General features: G+C 32.5%; 3 protein-coding genes across 7 annotated transcripts; 2 read left to right on the plus strand and 1 right to left on the minus strand.

The window, feature by feature from the left end:
- Nucleotides 1-36: 36 nt before the first annotated feature.
- LOC146527912 (tRNA pseudouridine synthase-like 1) lies at nucleotides 37-3,259 on the plus strand. 4 transcript variants are annotated; one of them, XM_085204695.1, is made up of 6 exons: nucleotides 39-422; nucleotides 513-641; nucleotides 887-1,096; nucleotides 1,245-1,343; nucleotides 1,738-1,978; nucleotides 3,014-3,259. In XM_085204695.1, the coding sequence occupies exons 1-6, from the start codon at nucleotides 373-375 to the stop codon at nucleotides 3,257-3,259; spliced, it is 975 nt and encodes a 324-aa protein (XP_085060821.1). In that variant the 5' UTR covers nucleotides 39-372. The 4 variants fall into 4 exon arrangements, with proteins under 4 accessions (XP_085060822.1, XP_085060821.1, XP_085060824.1 ...); XM_085204698.1 differs by having other exon boundaries at nucleotides 42-426; XM_085204697.1 differs by having other exon boundaries at nucleotides 43-409.
- A 135-nt stretch (nucleotides 3,260-3,394) lies between these two features.
- On the plus strand, nucleotides 3,395-3,996 carry Mkp (MAP kinase-specific phosphatase). Its single transcript, XM_085204699.1, has one exon. It carries the CDS (start codon nucleotides 3,395-3,397, stop codon nucleotides 3,962-3,964), a length of 570 nt encoding a protein of 189 aa, XP_085060825.1. The 3' UTR covers nucleotides 3,965-3,996.
- A 281-nt stretch (nucleotides 3,997-4,277) lies between these two features.
- Nucleotides 4,278-19,016, minus strand: melt (ventricular zone expressed PH domain-containing protein melted). 2 transcript variants are annotated; one of them, XM_085205112.1, is made up of 13 exons: nucleotides 18,544-19,016; nucleotides 17,770-18,024; nucleotides 16,992-17,196; nucleotides 15,927-16,186; nucleotides 15,316-15,462; nucleotides 14,837-15,009; nucleotides 14,163-14,446; nucleotides 13,876-13,965; nucleotides 13,263-13,387; nucleotides 12,407-12,845; nucleotides 11,551-11,819; nucleotides 9,416-9,700; nucleotides 4,278-9,286 (listed from the first exon to the last, which is right to left on the minus strand). In XM_085205112.1, exons 1-13 carry the CDS (start codon nucleotides 18,646-18,648, stop codon nucleotides 9,038-9,040), a joined length of 2,886 nt encoding a protein of 961 aa, XP_085061238.1. In that variant the 5' UTR covers nucleotides 18,649-19,016; the 3' UTR covers nucleotides 4,278-9,037. The 2 variants fall into 2 exon arrangements, with proteins under 2 accessions (XP_085061238.1, XP_085061237.1); XM_085205111.1 differs by having other exon boundaries at nucleotides 13,263-13,390; nucleotides 18,544-19,015.
- Nucleotides 19,017-19,128: the final 112 nt, after the last annotated feature.

Here is a 19,128-nt window from a genome sequence, read left to right on the forward strand (position 1 = left end):
AATCACAATTGATTGTTTATTATGATCAATCAAAATTAATTGGTAATTTTGATTTCCGTACAGACAGATGTTTTATTATTAATATTTAATTGTTAATTGCAATTAAAATTACCCTAATACTGTGTACTAGTAATTATGCTTTTGAATTTGAATATTCCCGCTTTTCCGAAAAAGTTTGGTGCTATAAAATGCGGCGCTAGTAGTATAAGCGTGTAAAGCTATTGGCAAAATTTTTTGTATGGGAGTTACGCTTCTTCTAGTATATGTTCCTTGGTTTATAATATTATAGATCGATATTGATATAATAACCTTTATTCTTAGCTTTATTCCAAAGTTCAATTAATAGAATTTAATATTTTGAAATAAACAACCATGAAAGCAAGATATTTAACATTCTTTTCATATATAGGTACTAAATTTAGGCAGGTTCAATATTATTATTTGCGCTGATTCTTATACGATAATATTTCATATATATTATACTAAATATAACGTATTGTACTGCCTGACAGAGCTTCCGAAAAGTTGTGGCTTAAAGATGGACGTAACTACCCTGACCCTAGCAGTGTCCAAGGTGTAATGGAAATAGCTTTACTTAAGTTAAAACCTTTGGAATATCCTAACCTAATTCTGTCTAGCCGGTAAGCCCTATATTGTAACTTGTATGTGTAGTTTGGTTTCATTCCGAAGCCGAGCGTTCGGAGCGGGCGGAACTCAACGCTCCGCTTTGTTTTCTTACCAGAACAAGAAGACGAAAACATTAAAAGATTCATTCCCCCGAATGGGATCGAACAACATAGCTGCTGGGCTTACCCCCACATGTTGTGCTACATGCTCCACAATAAAATGTAATATTATAATTGTTTCTTTATAAAAATATTTATAGTACAGATGGTGGTGTCCATGCATTAAATACTAGTGCACATTTTGATTTAATAAAAAGAGGTGAAAATATATTTGAGCCTCATTTCATTACATATGAACTGAACAGATTCTTTCACAAAAATGAAATAAGTATATTTGTAAGAAAATGCTTGAGAGTGAATGACAATTTTCATGCACGGTTTTTGTCTACATCAAGAACTTATTTATATAGGTAAGTTGTTGTTTTTTTGTCATAAAAATAATACATAATAGAACACCAAGTTTACAAATACTTATCGAAATAATAAAATGTGAAATTATAAAAAATACAAATCTTTATATATATTATAAATAAATTCCAATTCAATTGTTTTTTGTAGATTAGCAGTATTAAAAACAGATATAGAAGTAGATGAGTATGGAAGTGGTATAAGCCAATTTATACCCATAGAAGAATGGAGAAGGTGTCATTTTATAAGGTGAAATAATAGGGAAACTAAACATTTAAATATAATATAGAGTCTATTACATTGGTGTGAGATTATATCTGGTTGTACTTGTAGGTTACACACTGAGGCTAGCAGCTTCATCCTTTTTCAGAGGAACTCTACCTATTGATTTAGTACCACAGAGACTGACTAAAATTGTAATAGGTTATAGGTTTAATTTCCGACTTAGGGATTTACTCTGGTATCAAAACAAAACATGGTGTTAACTTTCGTCACTCTATTCACAATATCTAAAAAATTGGACAGTGCATGGGAACAGGGTCTTAAAACTAGGCACCCTCTGCCTACTCTGCATTTCACAGTATACAAAATGAATATAAATTAAGTTTATACTTACAACAATTTCCTAACTATATATTTTCAGATCAAGAAATTTTGATATACAAAGATTTAAAGAGGCAGCGGAACATCTAGTAGGCTATCACGATTTTACAACATTTAAAAAATTTGACAAATTAAATCAAAACAAACAAAACAGAAGGGAAATTAAATCTATTGATATAAGGCCGGGGGCACCTTGCATTACTAGCTATCCTAACGGAAAAGAAAAAAACTTTGATTATTGGGATATTGAGTTCGTTGGAAGGGGGTTTGTACACAACCAAGTAAGTAAATCTTAGGAAAGTAATAAACTCATAAACCTTATATGTCTTAATAGTGAAGAAAGGATGGAATGCAAAATCAGAATAAATGTAAAACTAATATCTCACTATTACAAGTTAATCAAGTGGTATATCTGAGAAGTATTTTACACTTAACATATAATAGATACAGAAGTAAAGTCTATTGTGTAGTGGGATACATTGTGACTATAAATAGAATCATTTAATCAATGTTCCGGTATGATAGTGTGCATGTTTAAACTTCGCTACTCAACAAGAGTGTCACTCAAGTCTTCGAATTTGGATGGAGTATCGAGAACAGATTGTCTCAACTGGATCCAATATCAAACCTGCTTTATATGATAAAGGCGAAAAGTTTAATAATATGTATCCTCACAAAACAACTCGTTAAATCTAACGAAAATTTAATATAACTTATTAAAAAAAAATTAAATCAGCTTCACGCTGTAACCCGCACACAGTAGGGTAGGCAGAGGGAACCTAGTGTTAATACACTCCGTTCCCCACTTTCACAATTCTGGAGGCATTGCGTGTTGAGTGGCGGAACTCAAAACCGCGCTTTGCCTTGACACCAAAGTGAAGAAATGGAAATATAAACGTAAATAAATATTTCACTTCTTTGAGTGTGGATCGGAGCCACAACCGTCGTTTTACACCCTTGTGCCGCTGTGCCATGACGACCTCTAGACGAAAGCTAATTTCGAAATTCAGCTACGTTCAAACTTATATAATATATTTCAAAATAAAAAGGGGCGAGTCGTGGCGCGCGCGCACAAACGTGTGACTAAACACAGTAAACACGACAGATCGTGGGTACGATTACCACTCAAATTCAGAAAAATCTAGAATTCAACAGGGAACGGCGTCTTAATGGAAACCAAGTGTATTAACATTAGGTTCCCTCTGCCTACTCTGCTATGTGCAGGATACCGGGTTAAGCTAAAAATATATATTCTTTCCTAAGTGTGGAATAACACTATAAAATTTTAGTAAATAAAACAACTCTCTTCTTTTCAGATTCGGCGAATGGTAGGCACTCTTATAACAGTAGCTAGAGGCAAGTTACAACTAAATGATGTAAAAGTTATGTTGCAAGTACCTTCAAAACATTCTTGGTATACTTTCATTCAGAACTGCCCTCCAGATGGTTTATATCTTTGCGATGTCAAATATAATCCAGAAGATTTGATTTATAATCCAAATTTAAATAAAATTAATGATAACACAAAAATTATTGAACAACCATCAGTTATATATAGTTAAAAGAATAATCACTAAAAAAAGTTTTTTTTTTGAGAGAGAGATGAGATAGCAGACAAATGCTTGCCTATCAACGATAAAAAAAAACTAAAAAGAGTACAATATATTTTAATATTGTTAGTAAAAAAATAAGAAAAAATGAGTTTTCTAAGTGAACTGAAAAAGCAAAAGGAAAAACTTAAAGAAACTGAAACAGTAGTGACTCGTGCTGATGGTACAAAATATATGGAAGGTTCTGGGACTTTAGTAGATAGAAGCTATGGCTTTATTGTAGATACAGAGCCAGATGATATACCAATATTAATTGTAAATAATTTATATATTGGCTCACAAGATTGTGCTGATGTTAAAATCATTGAAAAGTATAATATTAAAAATGTACTAAGTTTAGGTGTTAATGTGGATGTTACAAATATAAATCATAAATTTATTCCTATTTTGGATTTGCCCGAGTCAAAAATAAAGCCTACTTTGACTGAATGTTTACCGTTTATAAGAAATAGTATTGAAAAGAAACAAAATGTTCTAGTACACTGTAATGCGGGTGTTTCTCGCACTGCAATGGTGACTATCGCTTATTTAATTCAATATGAGGGCATGAACTATGAAGAAGCCTATAATTTTGTTAAAATAAAAAGGCCGGCGATACAACCAAATGATGGATTCAAAAAGCAGTTGAAGTTAATGAAACAGTATACTGTTATTTAAATGTTCGAAATAAATACTTTAATAATATAAAATGTTAATTTCTTTATAATTCCTTTTGTTATTTTAAATAATAATATGTATTTTATTTATGTAGGCATACATGACATAGTTTACAATTTACTTCATACTGTTTAATTATTATAAAGAATCTTTATAATTTAATATTCAGAAGACTTGGTTTCGATTAAACACCAAGAAAGTACCTATAAGATTAATATTAATTTGAATAAGAATCATACCACAAACACTTGACCCCAGTTAATATACCTTCAGCCAATTAAATATATATTATTGTTGAGAATGAAACAACAAATAATTAAAACAGAACTTTATTCTAATAAGTACGATATTTAAGTACGGTTGACAGCCGCGATATAACATTATTACATTGAACACTGGAAGCACTAAAACATGTAACTAGCACCTATATAAAAATCTTCATAATTTTTTGAAAAAAATATAAAAGAAGAATGAACATATTAATTGCGTGCATTTTTTTAATACATATACCAAAGTATGCAGAGAGAGAGAGCCGTCTAAATTCGTATGTATAGTGGGCGGAACTCAACGCTGCATTTTAGTCACTGTGCCACGATGACATAATTTATAACTATAAATAAACCAAACAAAATAAATAGATTTTATAATGTAATTTGTGGACATATTGATTATATTTACAATATTTTAGCGTTACTAGCCTGGTTATGCGAAGTAATAAGTTAGATTAGTTGCATTTAAATCATCATTATCAAATCAATATATCATGACATATTCATAATATGCACGCATATTCATTAAAGGCAATGTTTTTAATGAACTCTACACTATATTCGTTCTTCTCTTACATTTTTATTCAAAAATGGTTTGCATAATATAATTGTATATTAAATTTATTTAAAAATTTAAGCCGACCATTTACTACCATTAAAATCTGCGGTGGGATATAAACTGATCAATAAATGTTAAAATTTTGAAAATATAATAAACTCAATATATTCAGTGGCGTAGCGAGCTTAACTCGCGCCCGGGGCAAAATAATTTTACAGCACCCACAGGCGAACACAGTATAATTTCATATGTATGTTTAAATAGTTTTGTGGACTATTTGATGCCCCCCTTGCCCTCCTCCCCCCACTGCGCCAGTGAATATATTAAATTTGTTTAAAATGTGGATAAATGTATAAATGGTAATATTCGATAGTAAATGGACGTACTTATGTTGAATCATTTTTTTTTGAATAAGGTATTTCATATTACATAATTATTTATTAAATTTGTATGTTGGCACATTATCAATTTTAAAGTACATATTCTTATAACTATTTGTCATTTCAATAATAAATATTAAAAAAAATATAAAAGAAATAAACGATTAAATCAAATTTCTAAATTCGGTATTATATAAAACACATTTTTAAATAAACAATTTAATTGATGGCCCAGAAGAAAAAAAATGTGTTATTAAGCAATATATTTAGTAGCTGGCAGTAGCTAATAATAATAATCTGTGTCGTAGTTAAAAAATATTAAATAAATTTTAACTAAATAAACCGACTTCAACCGGATCTCATGATCAGAACCTAACCAAACTCTCATCAAATTACCCTTGAAGTGTTTTCTTCTGTAAGTGGCGTGCTATTGAGTTTGTGGCGCATACATTAACTAATATAGGAATATTTAAAACGAATATTAATAACATTGTGAAATGGACCGTTTATTTTGAGAGTGGTGTAAGTCCATTTTCTTTTGTTTCGAGAAAATTAATGGTTAGTATATCGATGATTATGCAATTTCATTTACCGACCGATTTTAAGTTGTTCAAAACATGGGATTTTTTTGAGAAATTAAACACGGACTAGTTATATATAAAAAATTACATTAAATTAAGCATGAATTACGTGATAGCTCATTTTTCTCAAAAATGGACTTACACCACTTTCAAAATAAACGGTCCAAATATTGGCCAAATTACCAAAAGGGATCACACGGAAAGCACTAACTTTCAAATAAAAAAAGACTAATCAAAATCGGTTCATCCAATCAAAAGTTCTGAGGTAACAAACATTTAAAACAATGCAGTCGAATTGATAACTTCCTTTTTTACAGAAGTCGATTGAAAATATTGGCACTCCTGGACCATTACATTACACGTAAGGAAATATTAAAAATCTTATATTAATCAATCTACATTATCTAACGTGAGCACATTTGACAAAAGCATCAAAGTGTAATAATAATATTTTTAAAAAAAAACGTGAAAAACGCAAAACAACCTTACTAATAATTTGTAATACACAAACAAAATTAAGTACAATCGTTAAGTATGAAACGTTTAGGTTCAATTTCACTTCCCCCTGATAAGGCTCGGTTAACCTATCCTACAGATAGAAACAGACATCTAGGATGTCGTCCTTGTCTAATTACACTAAATGAAAGAGATTGCGATATTTTTTTTGTCAACAAAAAAGGGTATAGTTTTGTTTATTACAGATTAACAGAAATATAACATTCACCAAAATAATTTAATCAGAATTATCAGTAGAGGTAAAAAGAGCACCTTAAAATATAAAATTTATGATCAAGATTACCATTTCATTCACCAACTTATTCTTAAATCTTCAATTTACTTATTCTTAAATCTTTAATTTCATTTTGATGTGTATATATAGCTATAGTTTTGTTGTCGCAATCGTTGAACGGACAGTTAAAAATTTTAGAAGTTTGTAGAATTATGTATGTTTAAAAGATTTACTCAAAATCTATGAATAAAACTTTTTCATAACGTCAAATTTAAAATGAGTAGTGAATAGGGAATTTAGCATTGGTAGCATTTAGTGGTAGGTGGTGGATCAGGGGCACAAGTGTGTGACTGTAAACGCGATTGATTATGGGTTTCCACTCGAGGAAATGAAATATTTACTTAAATTTATATTTTCAATTTCTTTGATAAATTGATTCGATGCATAGCGGCGGCGTTGAGTTCCGCCACTTTAATAATAATACATAATTGTCACTTTATTTTAGAATATTGTTACGATATGCCGCTCAAAAATCTGTCTTGTGTAACACTCTTCAAACGTTCATAAATCGTAATTATATTATAATAAAAGTTTAAGCAAAAAAGTCGAATGATTAACTTAAGTACTTAATAAAAAAAATTATAGTCACCTAAATATACAACTCTCAAATTATACAATAACAGACAAATGATTTTAAAAAAAACTTATAAATTTTATTTTTGATTAATAATTTATAACAACCATTTTATAATTTGAGACCATGTAATTTCATAACAACCGGAATGTCAAATTTAAATCACAACTCGCCACATACAATTAAATATTAATAATATTATATAAAATAATAAGTTATATCGAATTCCAACAATATTCTCCATTCAGTTTATATGCACCATGCTGTACTATTATTGATTTTAACTTTACTTGAAATATTATATTATATTATATTACTTGAAATAAGTTCATTTTTATAAAAAGTATATAATTTTTATACCATTGATTTATCTTTTCACACGAAATCACTTTAAACTTCTTCACAAACCAAATTTCGTTATATTAAAAACTAGTTATGTTTTACATATTATTATAGTTACAGAACTATTAATTTATTATAAATGACAGCAGTTATTTTTTTATAATTTTATATAACCCTTGACCAGCGTTCAGTCTATACTAAACAGAACCTAGGTGCCATACAAATTATATACAGATAAATGTGAAACTTGAGTTTTGACTCGAGTTTATTTCATAAATCGATTCCTCATAACCATCATCCAGATAAAATATTACAATATTGTACTTTCAAAATATAGTAAATTATAATTTCTAAACAAACCTTTGTAACAAGGACAACTACTTCCTTTTCTTATATTCTTAATGTAACTAAACTAATAACTAAACTAATTTAAAAAAAAGCTAAACAAATTAAGTACACAGGTTAAAAAACGCATATTCTATCACAAACTAGTAAGGCACATATTGGCAATGAAAATTATAATATTAAATATTTTGACTTTTTTTCTACATCTGTTTGACTCAAAATGACTACTTCTTTGATGACTGACTCTTAATCTATATATCAGTCAAGTTAGTGTCAGTCAGATTGAGTTAATTATATATATATTAAGTACCTTGCATAATATTGTTACAATTAGGTATTGATTAAAATAAAATATGCTATAGAATAGGGATGGCAACATACGAAAGAGAATATATTTAAAATTTAGAGACTTCTCTATACATATTATGACATTGCTTGGTTTTTAAATAAAATCGTACTTTTTGGTGTTATGCTTCTAAAAAAACTATGAGTTTGATCAAACACTTATTATTATATTTCAAATTATAATACATGTGCCATCCTTAAACTATAAAAATATGTGTCTTATTTCATAACCTCTGTAGTTATGGAATAAAAAAAAATAACATTATTACAGGATATGGATTAAATGAAATGTATATTTGGCAAGAAAAGAATAATTGTAAACAAATAGCAGAATATAATATAATGCAGTTCAAGTTAATAATTTATTACAGAATTAATATTTAATAGCAAATAAAATCATACACTTTAAATGTCACGTCAAGAAAAAGAAACATTATCCATATCACTATATTACATATCATTATATTACATTTACAGCTATCTATATATGTATGTATAAGTTCATATTCAGTAATAGAATATTTAACAAGTTAACATTTGACTTACCATTCAAAAGTTTGTTCTAAAAAAAACATTTTTTTTTCAACAATATTTTTTTGTTGGTCGAACACAATTACTTCCCTCGGTAACTGATCTCGCTTCATTAACAACACATTAACACTTTCTTTACACAATATACTTTTTCAAAATATGTATAATTTTCTAAATTAAATGTTCTTACACCAACAAGCTAAGTTTTTAAGGACAACTTTAATTGTTGATCTGAAACTTTTCTAAGCACAAAAGTTTAAGTACATGTCCAAACATTTGTAACCTTTTTAAGTACTATATTTTAAATATATATCAGAATCATTTTAAACTTTTAAAGCACTAAAGTTTAAGTATGTGTCAGAAACTTTTCAAAGTAAGTCCTCTAGCGGGAAGGCTATTTGCTTTAGCCGGAGCATCTCTGGCTTGTGAATGAGCGACTGCTATACTAAGACACTGGGCCCATTCTTCTGCATTTTTACCATCTTTTGGCTTCAATATGAGAGTCTGGTCTCCGGTGAATATTTCGAACGCTTTGGGGATGTTACGGGCTCCTCGCGACACTTTTACTGATCTTATTTGGTTAATGTCTATGCTTTCACCTCCACTCTGTAAATATCAAAATTAATAATTAAGTGTGTCTATTTTTTGTTAAGTTAACAGTAAGCAACATGACTATGCTTTCTTCAAATGAAAACCTTGAAACGAAGTTTTTTTTTTAAATAAAAAAATACTTACCGCCCCTTTACACGACAAATGCGCTCCAGACAGCGTGAAATACCGTGTCCGCCATCTTCTAAATATCCGCCATCTTCCTTTCTTCTCCTTTAACTGCCCCTCTATAACCGGCTCGTCGGGGGTCAGGAATCCAACGGCTCTTTCGGGGTGATTACATAGAAAGCAACCCCACGCTGGCTGTTCCTGCCCCATGACCCCGGTGACCCCTTGGGCTGGTAAGGTCGCCGCTGCGAAAACGTCGAAGAAACCCGCTGCTCGAAGTTCGTTGAGTAATATTTCTTGTTCCTATAAAACCAATACTAATTTAATAAATACCATTGCTTTATAAGCTAATGTGAGTAATTCGTGGTGGATAGCATTAAATATATATATTTGATTATATATTAAAAAATACAAAAAAATATTAACTAACTTAACTATTTTTATACTCAGTTAAATTTTAATATTGTGTAGCTGTTACAAATTATTGCTAATATTAAAATTGTACAGTACGATTTCAACAATTAATATAACAATAAATACGCAATATTTCACAATATTTTTAATTATTATTGGTATGAACTATAAATAGTTAGGGAGGCGAAGCAGCAAACTGTGGAGTCACTCGAGCGTCATGGAGACCTATTGGGTTGCGAAGCTTAGATGATAACGAGAAAAAAATGTAATATAAAAAATTTCGTTTCACCGGTGGGTTGAGGGGTTATAGATTTTCAAAAATGTAAAAAAAAACTGTTCCATGGACATACTCGAGCCCGTCAGATATTGATATCATCAATTGCCTACGTCTTCTTAAGCATGAAAATATGTTAATCTGACAGTTTCCGTGGTGGAGGTGGTCGTACGTAAGAGTTAAAAATGGCAAAAAAAAAAAATATTATCGAGCGCGTCAGATTTTCTAAGGGGGTGTTAAGTGAACCTAAAAAAAAGCTCTTATGTAATAATCTGACGATTTGGATGTGACGCAAGCTCGTAATCGTTGTTTGAAAATGCAAAAAAAAATCGTCATCTTGAAATACTCGAGCGCGTCAGATTAAGATATATATGGTTCATCTTCATGCCCTAGACGTGATATCTCAAAATCAGACGATTATTTGAAGGGACTTGCTTAATCTGACAATTATTAATATTTTTTTAAACCAATACAAGAAACGAGTCAGCTTTACGTTGTATCCCGCACACAGCAGGGTAGGCAGAGGGAACCTAAGGTTAAGACACTCTGTTCCCCACTTTCTGCCAAATTTTGAAGGCATTGAGTGTTGAGTAGCAGCACTTAACGTCACTGTTTTGCCTCGACACCAGAGCGAAGAAATGGAAATATAAATTTCAATAAATATTTCATCTCCTGGAATGGAGATTGAACCCACAACCAGTCTGTTTTACTGTCACACTTTGTGCCACTGCGCCACGACTGGCCTCAATTTTTTATTCATTGAACGCAATCAATTGAAAAGCTCAAGAAATAGAATGTAACTAAAAGAATGTATGTTTGAAATAGAATACTTGTATTTATAAAAAAAAAGTACAAAAAATTTTTTTTTTCTACTATTTTTTTTAATTTATCATCTTCATTGATGAGTTAGGGACCAATAAATAAAAAAAGAGTGCGATATTAATAGAAATACGGTGAGAGGAATATATGCAATTCTTAGGTATATTAAACTTTATCAATCAATTTCTATTACTTCGGTTTGTGGAATTTGTCAGATTATATGTTTTTCATAATCCTTGAATGATTCCCTTCAAAATAAAAAAAAAAATTAGCCGCGCTCGAGAATGTCCAGATAACGTTTTTTTTTTACAACTTTGGAGCCCTCTCCCTCCTTTGCGTCACTCTCAAATTGTCAGATTAGTGGAATATACACGATTTAGCATGTAACTAACTTACCCTATCTTAATCTGACGCGCTCGAGAATGTCCGATGATCAATTTTTTTTTACTAATCTGATCCTTTATCCTAGACGCGCGGCCATACATAGGAAGCTCATATTTGGTGGAAGTACGTAACCGAGTACAAGGAATCCCCAGTATCTTAATCTGATGCGCTCGAATGACTCCACAAAGTCCCCTCTTCGCCGCCCCTACTAAAAGGGGCACAAACGTAATGATTTGTGGAAATCTATTTAAGTCGTGATTACCTTAAGTCCAGGAAAAGCTCCGGTAACCAGCGTTAAGAACGTCCTGTTTTCACACTTGAGTATATCCCAGCAATGTTTTAAGCTAGCCACCGTGGGGTCCCTCGAAGACAGTGCCTTAGCGTGTCGTGCTTGCAGCGCTAGGAACATGAGGTGTATCCACGTGCGCGGCGCCCTGGTGCGGAGGGAGAAGGCGGCGCGCGAGTACAGACAGTGCGCCCCACGACGCCCGCACGCGAATGACAGACGAGCTTGCTTTTTACTACGTCGTTCTGTTAGATATAATTTTATGTTAATTATAGCAATCTTTTAAACTGAGTAGTTCTGATTTAAGTAAAGAGTAAGTCTTTATCTAAAGTATGGCGTCATTTAACGTTGACTCAACTTCCTGACGATGTTTATCTTTTATAAGTGACCACTAGAGGTCAGATCCCTCTGGAAAATAAGCCCATATACCCCCAAAGTTTCAAGAATAGATTCTTTATATTTAAAAAGTTATTTGTTTTTTTGAACTCCCGAGAGGCCAGTCTTGGCGCAGCGGCATAAAGTATGACTGTAAAATCGACTGGTTTTTTTGGGTTCGATCTCCACTTGAGGAAATGAAATATTTATTTAAATTCATATTTTCATTTCTTCGGTCTTGCGTCGGGGCAAAGCGCGGCGTTGTGTTCCGCCACTCAACACGCAATGCTTCCAGAATTCGGCAGAAAGTGAGGAACGGAGTGTCTTAACACTACGTTTGCTCTGCCTACCCTGCTGTGTGCTGAATACATCGTGATGCTAATTAAATTTGATTTAATTTAAATTTCGAGAAGCGTAAATGCAGAAAATATAAAATAAGAAAAAAACTTAAACTAACCTTCAATAGTACATTTGGCTGGCGGCGGTATCCTTAACGACACGTTATCCATATACGCCTTTATTTTATCCAAGTGTTTCTCACAAAAGTGCTGCACCGTATCCCTCATCGGATACGGCTCGAAGACACTTATACGATGATTAGAATTCGAATTATTATTCGAGTTAGAGTTATTCGAGTTAATCATAGTGACACTGGTGTTGTTGCGACGTGACGTGACAGTGACTGCCCCTGGGGCTGTTACAGTGTTAGTGACCCCGGTAGTACCCGTGATGGCCGTAGCTGTTGTAGTAGTGACCGACACTTGCCCTAGAGCTGTGTGGGAGTGTAGTGCCGCATTGGGAATCAACGCGTCCGATGACTTGCCAGGTGTTAGCGGGTTCACTGATATAGATTGACTCTGTAGAGGTGGCCCAGATATTATTGTTCCTCCAATGCTCTGTAATGGCATTTAAGAAAAAAGTGTATTGAATAGATTTTTAGAAATATTCTTAATATACTGTTTAAAGTAATTTACTTAATAACAGGTCCATAAGAACAGTAAAAAACACATTATTGTAAAAAATATTATTAATTACATGTTAAATATAAAAATTAAATTTCCGTTAAAAAAATTAAGTTCGCATAAAAGAAATTCAATATTTCATTAACACATGTCAGCCAAAATTAACTATTAATTAAATTGAGATCAACATGGGGATTTGGCGCATCGCATGTCTATAAACGTGACGGTTATAGGTTCAATTCCCACTCGAAAAATAGATATATTTTCTCGCTCTGGTAACAATGCAAATACAATACAAATACGCGCGGCGTTGAGTTTTGCCTCTAAACACAACATAACAGCGCTACATACCGGAGCAGCAGTAGTAGCAGGTCCGATTAATATGCTATGATGATGATGTCGGGCCGCGCGAGTGCTTACTGTCACGGCTCCTGTGCCCGCTCCCTTACCCGCCGCAACGCTTGCGGGTTTGTTACCTACTGGAATTAGGAACACATTAATGTATTCAAATAAAAATAAAATAGAATTTTTAATGCCGCTTGATGTAATAAGTAAGGATGAGTTCTAGTGGGCCGTATCCACCCCAAAATACTCTGGTGACAATCCCAGAATTTATTATTTATTTTTTATTAACAAAATATTGAACCCGAAAAGTTACATGACACACACCGAATAACCGTTACATAAAAAGGTGAGTTAGAAACTGAAATCAAGCCCGACATTTAACCAAATGATAGTCGACGCTAAATGCTGAATTCTGTAGAATTCAATGGCTTCAGGCAACATTCTGACTGTAGATATGATGGCATCCGGTTGGATATCTTATACAGGAGATACATTATATTCACATTCCCGATCGGATAGAACAAAATACGACGTCGGGGTCCGCCATGCATTATTACAAAATCAAGCGAAAATATGGAATACGGAATGTACGATACAGTAAAAAAGTCAAATATATTACTTGGAGGAGTGTTGTTACTTTGTTGAGCATTGATCTGCTGCGACGAGGAAAGCCGCGTCATACTTTTATGAAGTCCGCCTACTGAACCCCCTGTGAAATATATATTTTTTTTGTTATTAAAATTAGATTCTTAATTTATTTTATTCATATTTAAAAAAAAATATTTTTTTACATATTATAAATCTTTAGATAATTACTAAATTATTATAATCATACATACAAAATGCAATAAATATTACATCTATTTTTTCAATTATCATAAATAAAAAAACAATAAACAAACATACCAGCAACATTCAACCGTGTCATACTTCTATGTGAATTAGGTCCAGGGTGCAATCGACCTGTACTCCTTGAATCGCCTAACTTTGCCCTTCTTGTATAACCGGTCACTGGGGCCACAGTACCTACAGGCAAGGGTACAGTCGAGCCTGGGGTAGACGGTGTCACTGGCGTCAATGGGGTCACTGAGGTAGTGCTTGCCACGGGGGTAGTTTGACCTCCAAGCTTTACTATAGTAACGCCGCCTGATGTACGATTTACTTCACCGTGCGTTGATTTTGGACGGTTACTGTAATATAATACAATAAAAGATAATATTTTAAAAAAGTGGTTGTTGTGGTGTAGGTACAGTAGTCTCTGCCAGCGTCAAATATTTTTATATCATTGTCTTTTTTCCAGCCTTTTTTCTTGTCTTTTTTTTTTAAATTTTTATCCAGCTTCAATTCTGCCCATTTTCTGGCGATTTGTAGAAGCATAAAATATAAATGTTTCGATTACTCGGGGATCGAACCACGTTACTTTCAGTTATTAGTATTGTGCATATTTTTTGACTTCTCCCAGCCTTTTCATATAAATGAAAGTTGATAACAATTTTAAATACCTATTACAATGTAGGCCATCAAGGCGAAGCCGTGAGTGAAAACTAGTCATTAATAAATTAAACGTTAAAAAAACTCACGTATTAGCCCTCAACGCAGCTAACAATCTATCAGTGAACAACGCGGGGTATGCACTACATAGCGCAGTTGCCTCGCGCAGTAACGCCGTTTGTTCCTCTCCTTCCGCACCCTCCGAGCCCTCTGCCCCTGAGAGACGTTCTACCACGAAGTTGAGGGCTTCTTGGGCGCGCTCCTGACATTAATTATTTATGTAATAGTGAGTGCTATTATTTGTTACTACAGTCACATTACCTACTAGAATATTATAAGGAATTCATTAACTATGTGATTAAATATTATATTAAATAATTAAATAATATATATATATATATATATATTATTTAGCATTGATTCAGCAAGCAGCAACAGTAAAACAGAGACAAAAATACGAAATTGTGTAGTTAGTACCGATAGGGGCCATTATTACTTGTACTTTACAATAAAGTACTCGTACTAGTCTTAGGCAACAAGTATGTCACTACCACACTACGGAACTCACCCTGCTGGTGTACCCGAGTGCGGCGAGCACGGAGGCCACGAGCGAGGCGGCGCGCGGCGAGGCGTGCGGGGCGCGAGCGCCGCGGCGCACCGCCAGCGCGTGCTCCGCCACCAGCGCGGGACGGGAGCGGCTCACACGAACTATCACCTAAGGAATTAGATTAAATATTTTTTTTAGCTTCACGCTGTATTCCGCATCAAAGCAGGATAGGCAGAGGGAACCTGGAAATACCTATATATTTTGTTCATTTATGATTACTAAAACCTTATATTGAAGCTCCTATTTCTTTAACGGGAACGGATTCGGAACGGATTCTGGGGCCGAATTCTGATAACGACGCAAAGCGCTGCTGAACTCAACGCCGCGCTTTGACAGAGTGTGAATATTATAAACGTTAAAATTTGTGAGGATGGATATTTGTTCCACTTATATGCAAAAACTACTGAACGGATTAAGATGAAAATTTACAGTAACATAGCTTAGACAGAGACTACAATTTATCTTAATATTTAGTACATGTGTCTACAATATAACAATAAATTTAAGCTAAGCTGAGCCACGGTTGGTATTTGCCTAGCATATACAATATACACATAACATATTTAACATACCTGCAATAAATCCACGCACATACAACCCGGATCGTTTCTACTTGCCGTATTCGGACACAAGTATGACAACAACTGCGGTATGGCTGTCTTCAAGGCCTCAGGTCTCCGCCCGGCTATTTGCTCGAAGAGGGAAAATAGAGAGCTCTTCTCCACAGGTTCAGCGTGTGGAAGGAGGGATACTAGCGCTGTCACGTGACCCTCGAGAGGTTCCGGACACACTTCATAGAGGTTGGTTAAGATTCGGCATAGTGGGTAGTTGCCTAAAAATTATATTCAAATTTATATTCTGTAGCTCGAATTGTGTAGCTGACTATCGACGAGGGTTATGGGTTCAATTCCCAGTCCGGAGAACGAATTATTTTAATTTCTTTGCTCTGATGACAAGAAAACACAGAAATTGAGTACAGAATGGAGTGTCTATACAGGCACAGCGTGTCGAATGAGGGACACGGCTGTCACGTGACCTCGACCTTGAGAGGTTCTGGACATACTTAGTAGAGGTTGGTTAAGATTGTGCATAGTGAGTAGTTGCCTAATTATTTATTTTATTTTATTGGTTTGATATTCATTTGGGAGAATGAATTAAAAAGTAGGCAATGGAGTTGTCTTACCACTAGGTTTTTTACCTAATTTAAAAAAAAATATAATATATCAGAAATATGATGATGCTTTTTGGTAGCACATAAAATACTTGCATCTACTATATTTTTATTAACCTAAATTATACTCAATAAAAGAAATAAAATTTGAGTACAATATTAATTCTCACACTACATACAATAAGAATTTTGTTCAAAATAACTGTAAATAAATTTTCTCATATAGCTGTTTAATTTCTTTTCTGTCCATTTTGTATAATTTTTAAAATTGAATTTCATTCTGTTTCATGTGTCTTATTAATTATACAAAATTTTACTAGTTATCTATTTTTATGAACTAGTGGGATCCAAAAACATACTTTCATATAACCAAATCTGGGAAATGAAAATATATTTTTTACCTTTTCAAAAATGAATGTGCAAACATTGAGATTACATTCAGATACACTTCTAATTTTTGACTCACCTGACATAATAGAATCCATAATAGTTTGAACATGGGGTTTCAAAAGTACCGCATGATGTACAGCAGCTAAAGACAAATATCTAGCCATATGTCTCGATATTTCTCTGTTACCCTTATGGAGGAATTGAACTGCCACTGGTAGAAAGAGTTCCATAACTTCTGCATTACCACTGGTCTCTTTGTCAGCTTGTAAAGGAAATGATACCTGAGAAGTTGAAATATGAGTTTGCTTGCTTGTGGTTTAATTTGATATGGCTTGGTGTAACCCTTAAATGGTTGACTGCATGTTGGAAAGTGAAAGCTTAGAGATATTTGTTTGATTTTATATTTTATAGCTAAATGTTCAAACAAGAAATATCCTTCAAATGGATATTGAAATATAGATACTCTCTTAGTCTAGATAGACAAAATGTGACATTGCATTTATTTCAAGCCTTCTGTGTCTCTAAATGAAATAAATAAAAAATTAAGTGTAGAATTTACTAAAATATATTATACTACAGTTGGGGCAGTCCATATCATATTATTGATGATGATATCAACCTTTACAGTAATATTATCATATAATCATATAAATATATTTTTTTAAATAACCTTAGATATCTTGATCTGTTTTTATTCTGATATTATTGCCGTTGTTCGTATTTAATTTTAATTTCCAATGACAAAAAAACATTTTATGTAGAGACAATCCTTTAAATATAATTTAGTTTTATTAAAAAAATGCAAATTGTATAAAGCTAATAACAATAGGCATTGAAAAAGTAAAACCACTTACCAATACAATACAAGCTATAACATCAGATGCAATTTTTGCATGCGGAGGATCATCATCCCTCAAATGACCGACTGGCATTAAATTATGATGTAAACAAGATTCCAGTAAAGCAACTAATGCCCCACAATATTTCTGTAATGTCCCAGTTTCCTTTATACATGAAGTTACTCGAGTCACACATATCTCTATGAGTGCTTGGTCTCTATCATTCCTTGTGTAATCAGGTCTTGATGATATGTCTGTGATTTGTTTTAGCTAAAAATATATATTTTTTGTTATTTTATATTATACTTAGCCTTAAAAAAGGATTCATATTAAAGAAAAGACAGATCTATTACATATTTACTTCATAAATCTAAAATGAAATTAATTTTATTACTTGTATAACTTTTATTATATATAAATGATTCATATAAATATTAAATATACAATTATTATAAGAAAATGATAACTCTATTTCAATAAAATTCAAAACAATACATAATAAGAAAACATATTTCTCAAAGGAATTTAATTAAGTGTGTATATATTATACTTATTTTGTTATCAATACCATATAAATGAAACGTAACAAATTAATTTGTTTACTTGTGTAAAAAAGTACTGTTGAATTGACAAAAAAATAAGTGAAAGTATGTAACGAATAATAATTTATTTATAAATCGGCAATTTAGTAAGATTTGAGTTGTTATACGAGATTAAATCTTATAATTTATCAAGTACATTTGACGTTGAAACACAGCTGATGTCGATAAGTTATACAAGTTTCCTTACCACTTCGTTTAAGTCGTCAACAATATCGGAGTCTGGGATCGCAAAAATATCGCCCGCCCGCGTTAGATCTCGCTCTGTCAGCACATGTTTCAGGAGTTCGTGCATTTTGCTCAGTAAATATTGTAAATTCACTACAAAACTGCCTGATCCACTAACAAACACCTGACTGGACACATTCACACTTAAGCCTACACAGCCTACTTACTTCTTTCTACAACTATCTTAAACCGCATTTTATTTATATTTATTATGATGAACTTGTAGACGAGTTTTCTAATCAATCAAAAATAAAATAATATTAGTAAAAAATATATTCGCAATAAAAGAACGTATACGTTCTGAAATAGGGAAGACGGATTTGGTTGACTTGTCGTTACTTAAACGTCAGTCAGTCAATGAACTTCTTGATCGGATTCTCGAATGATTTATATAATGTTTATTTGTGTATATATATACGTATAATAATGCTCTGTCTGCTCTTATCTACTACATCATCATCAATCTGCTCTTATCTACTACATCATCGCTTAATAGTATTTTTTTAATAAAGTTTGGCTAGTTATCTGGCCAACTTCGATTACATAT

The sequence above is a fragment of the Heliconius melpomene genome, chromosome 20 (assembly GCF_056956725.1).
Source record: "Heliconius melpomene rosina isolate 202511_hmr_F chromosome 20, ASM5695672v1, whole genome shotgun sequence".
NCBI classification, from domain to species: Eukaryota; Metazoa; Arthropoda; class Insecta; order Lepidoptera; family Nymphalidae; genus Heliconius; species Heliconius melpomene.

Coding starts and splice junctions, on each gene's coding strand:
- LOC146527912 (XM_085204695.1), top strand. CDS start 373: ATGAAAGCAAGATATTTAACATTCTTTTCATATATAGGTACTAAATTT. Junction 1,344..1,737: donor AGAAGGTGTCATTTTATAAG/GTGAAATAATAG, acceptor ATATATTTTCAG/ATCAAGAAATTTTGATATAC. Junction 1,979..3,013: donor GGGGGTTTGTACACAACCAA/GTAAGTAAATCT, acceptor TCTTCTTTTCAG/ATTCGGCGAATGGTAGGCAC.
- Mkp (XM_085204699.1), top strand. CDS start 3,395: ATGAGTTTTCTAAGTGAACTGAAAAAGCAAAAGGAAAAACTTAAAGAA.
- melt (XM_085205111.1), bottom strand. CDS start 18,648: ATGCACGAACTCCTGAAACATGTGCTGACAGAGCGAGATCTAACGCGG. Junction 14,447..14,836: donor GCTGCGTTGAGGGCTAATAC/GTGAGTTTTTTT, acceptor ATTATATTACAG/TAACCGTCCAAAATCAACGC. Junction 9,287..9,415: donor ATTTGTCGTGTAAAGGGGCG/GTAAGTATTTTT, acceptor TGATATTTACAG/AGTGGAGGTGAAAGCATAGA.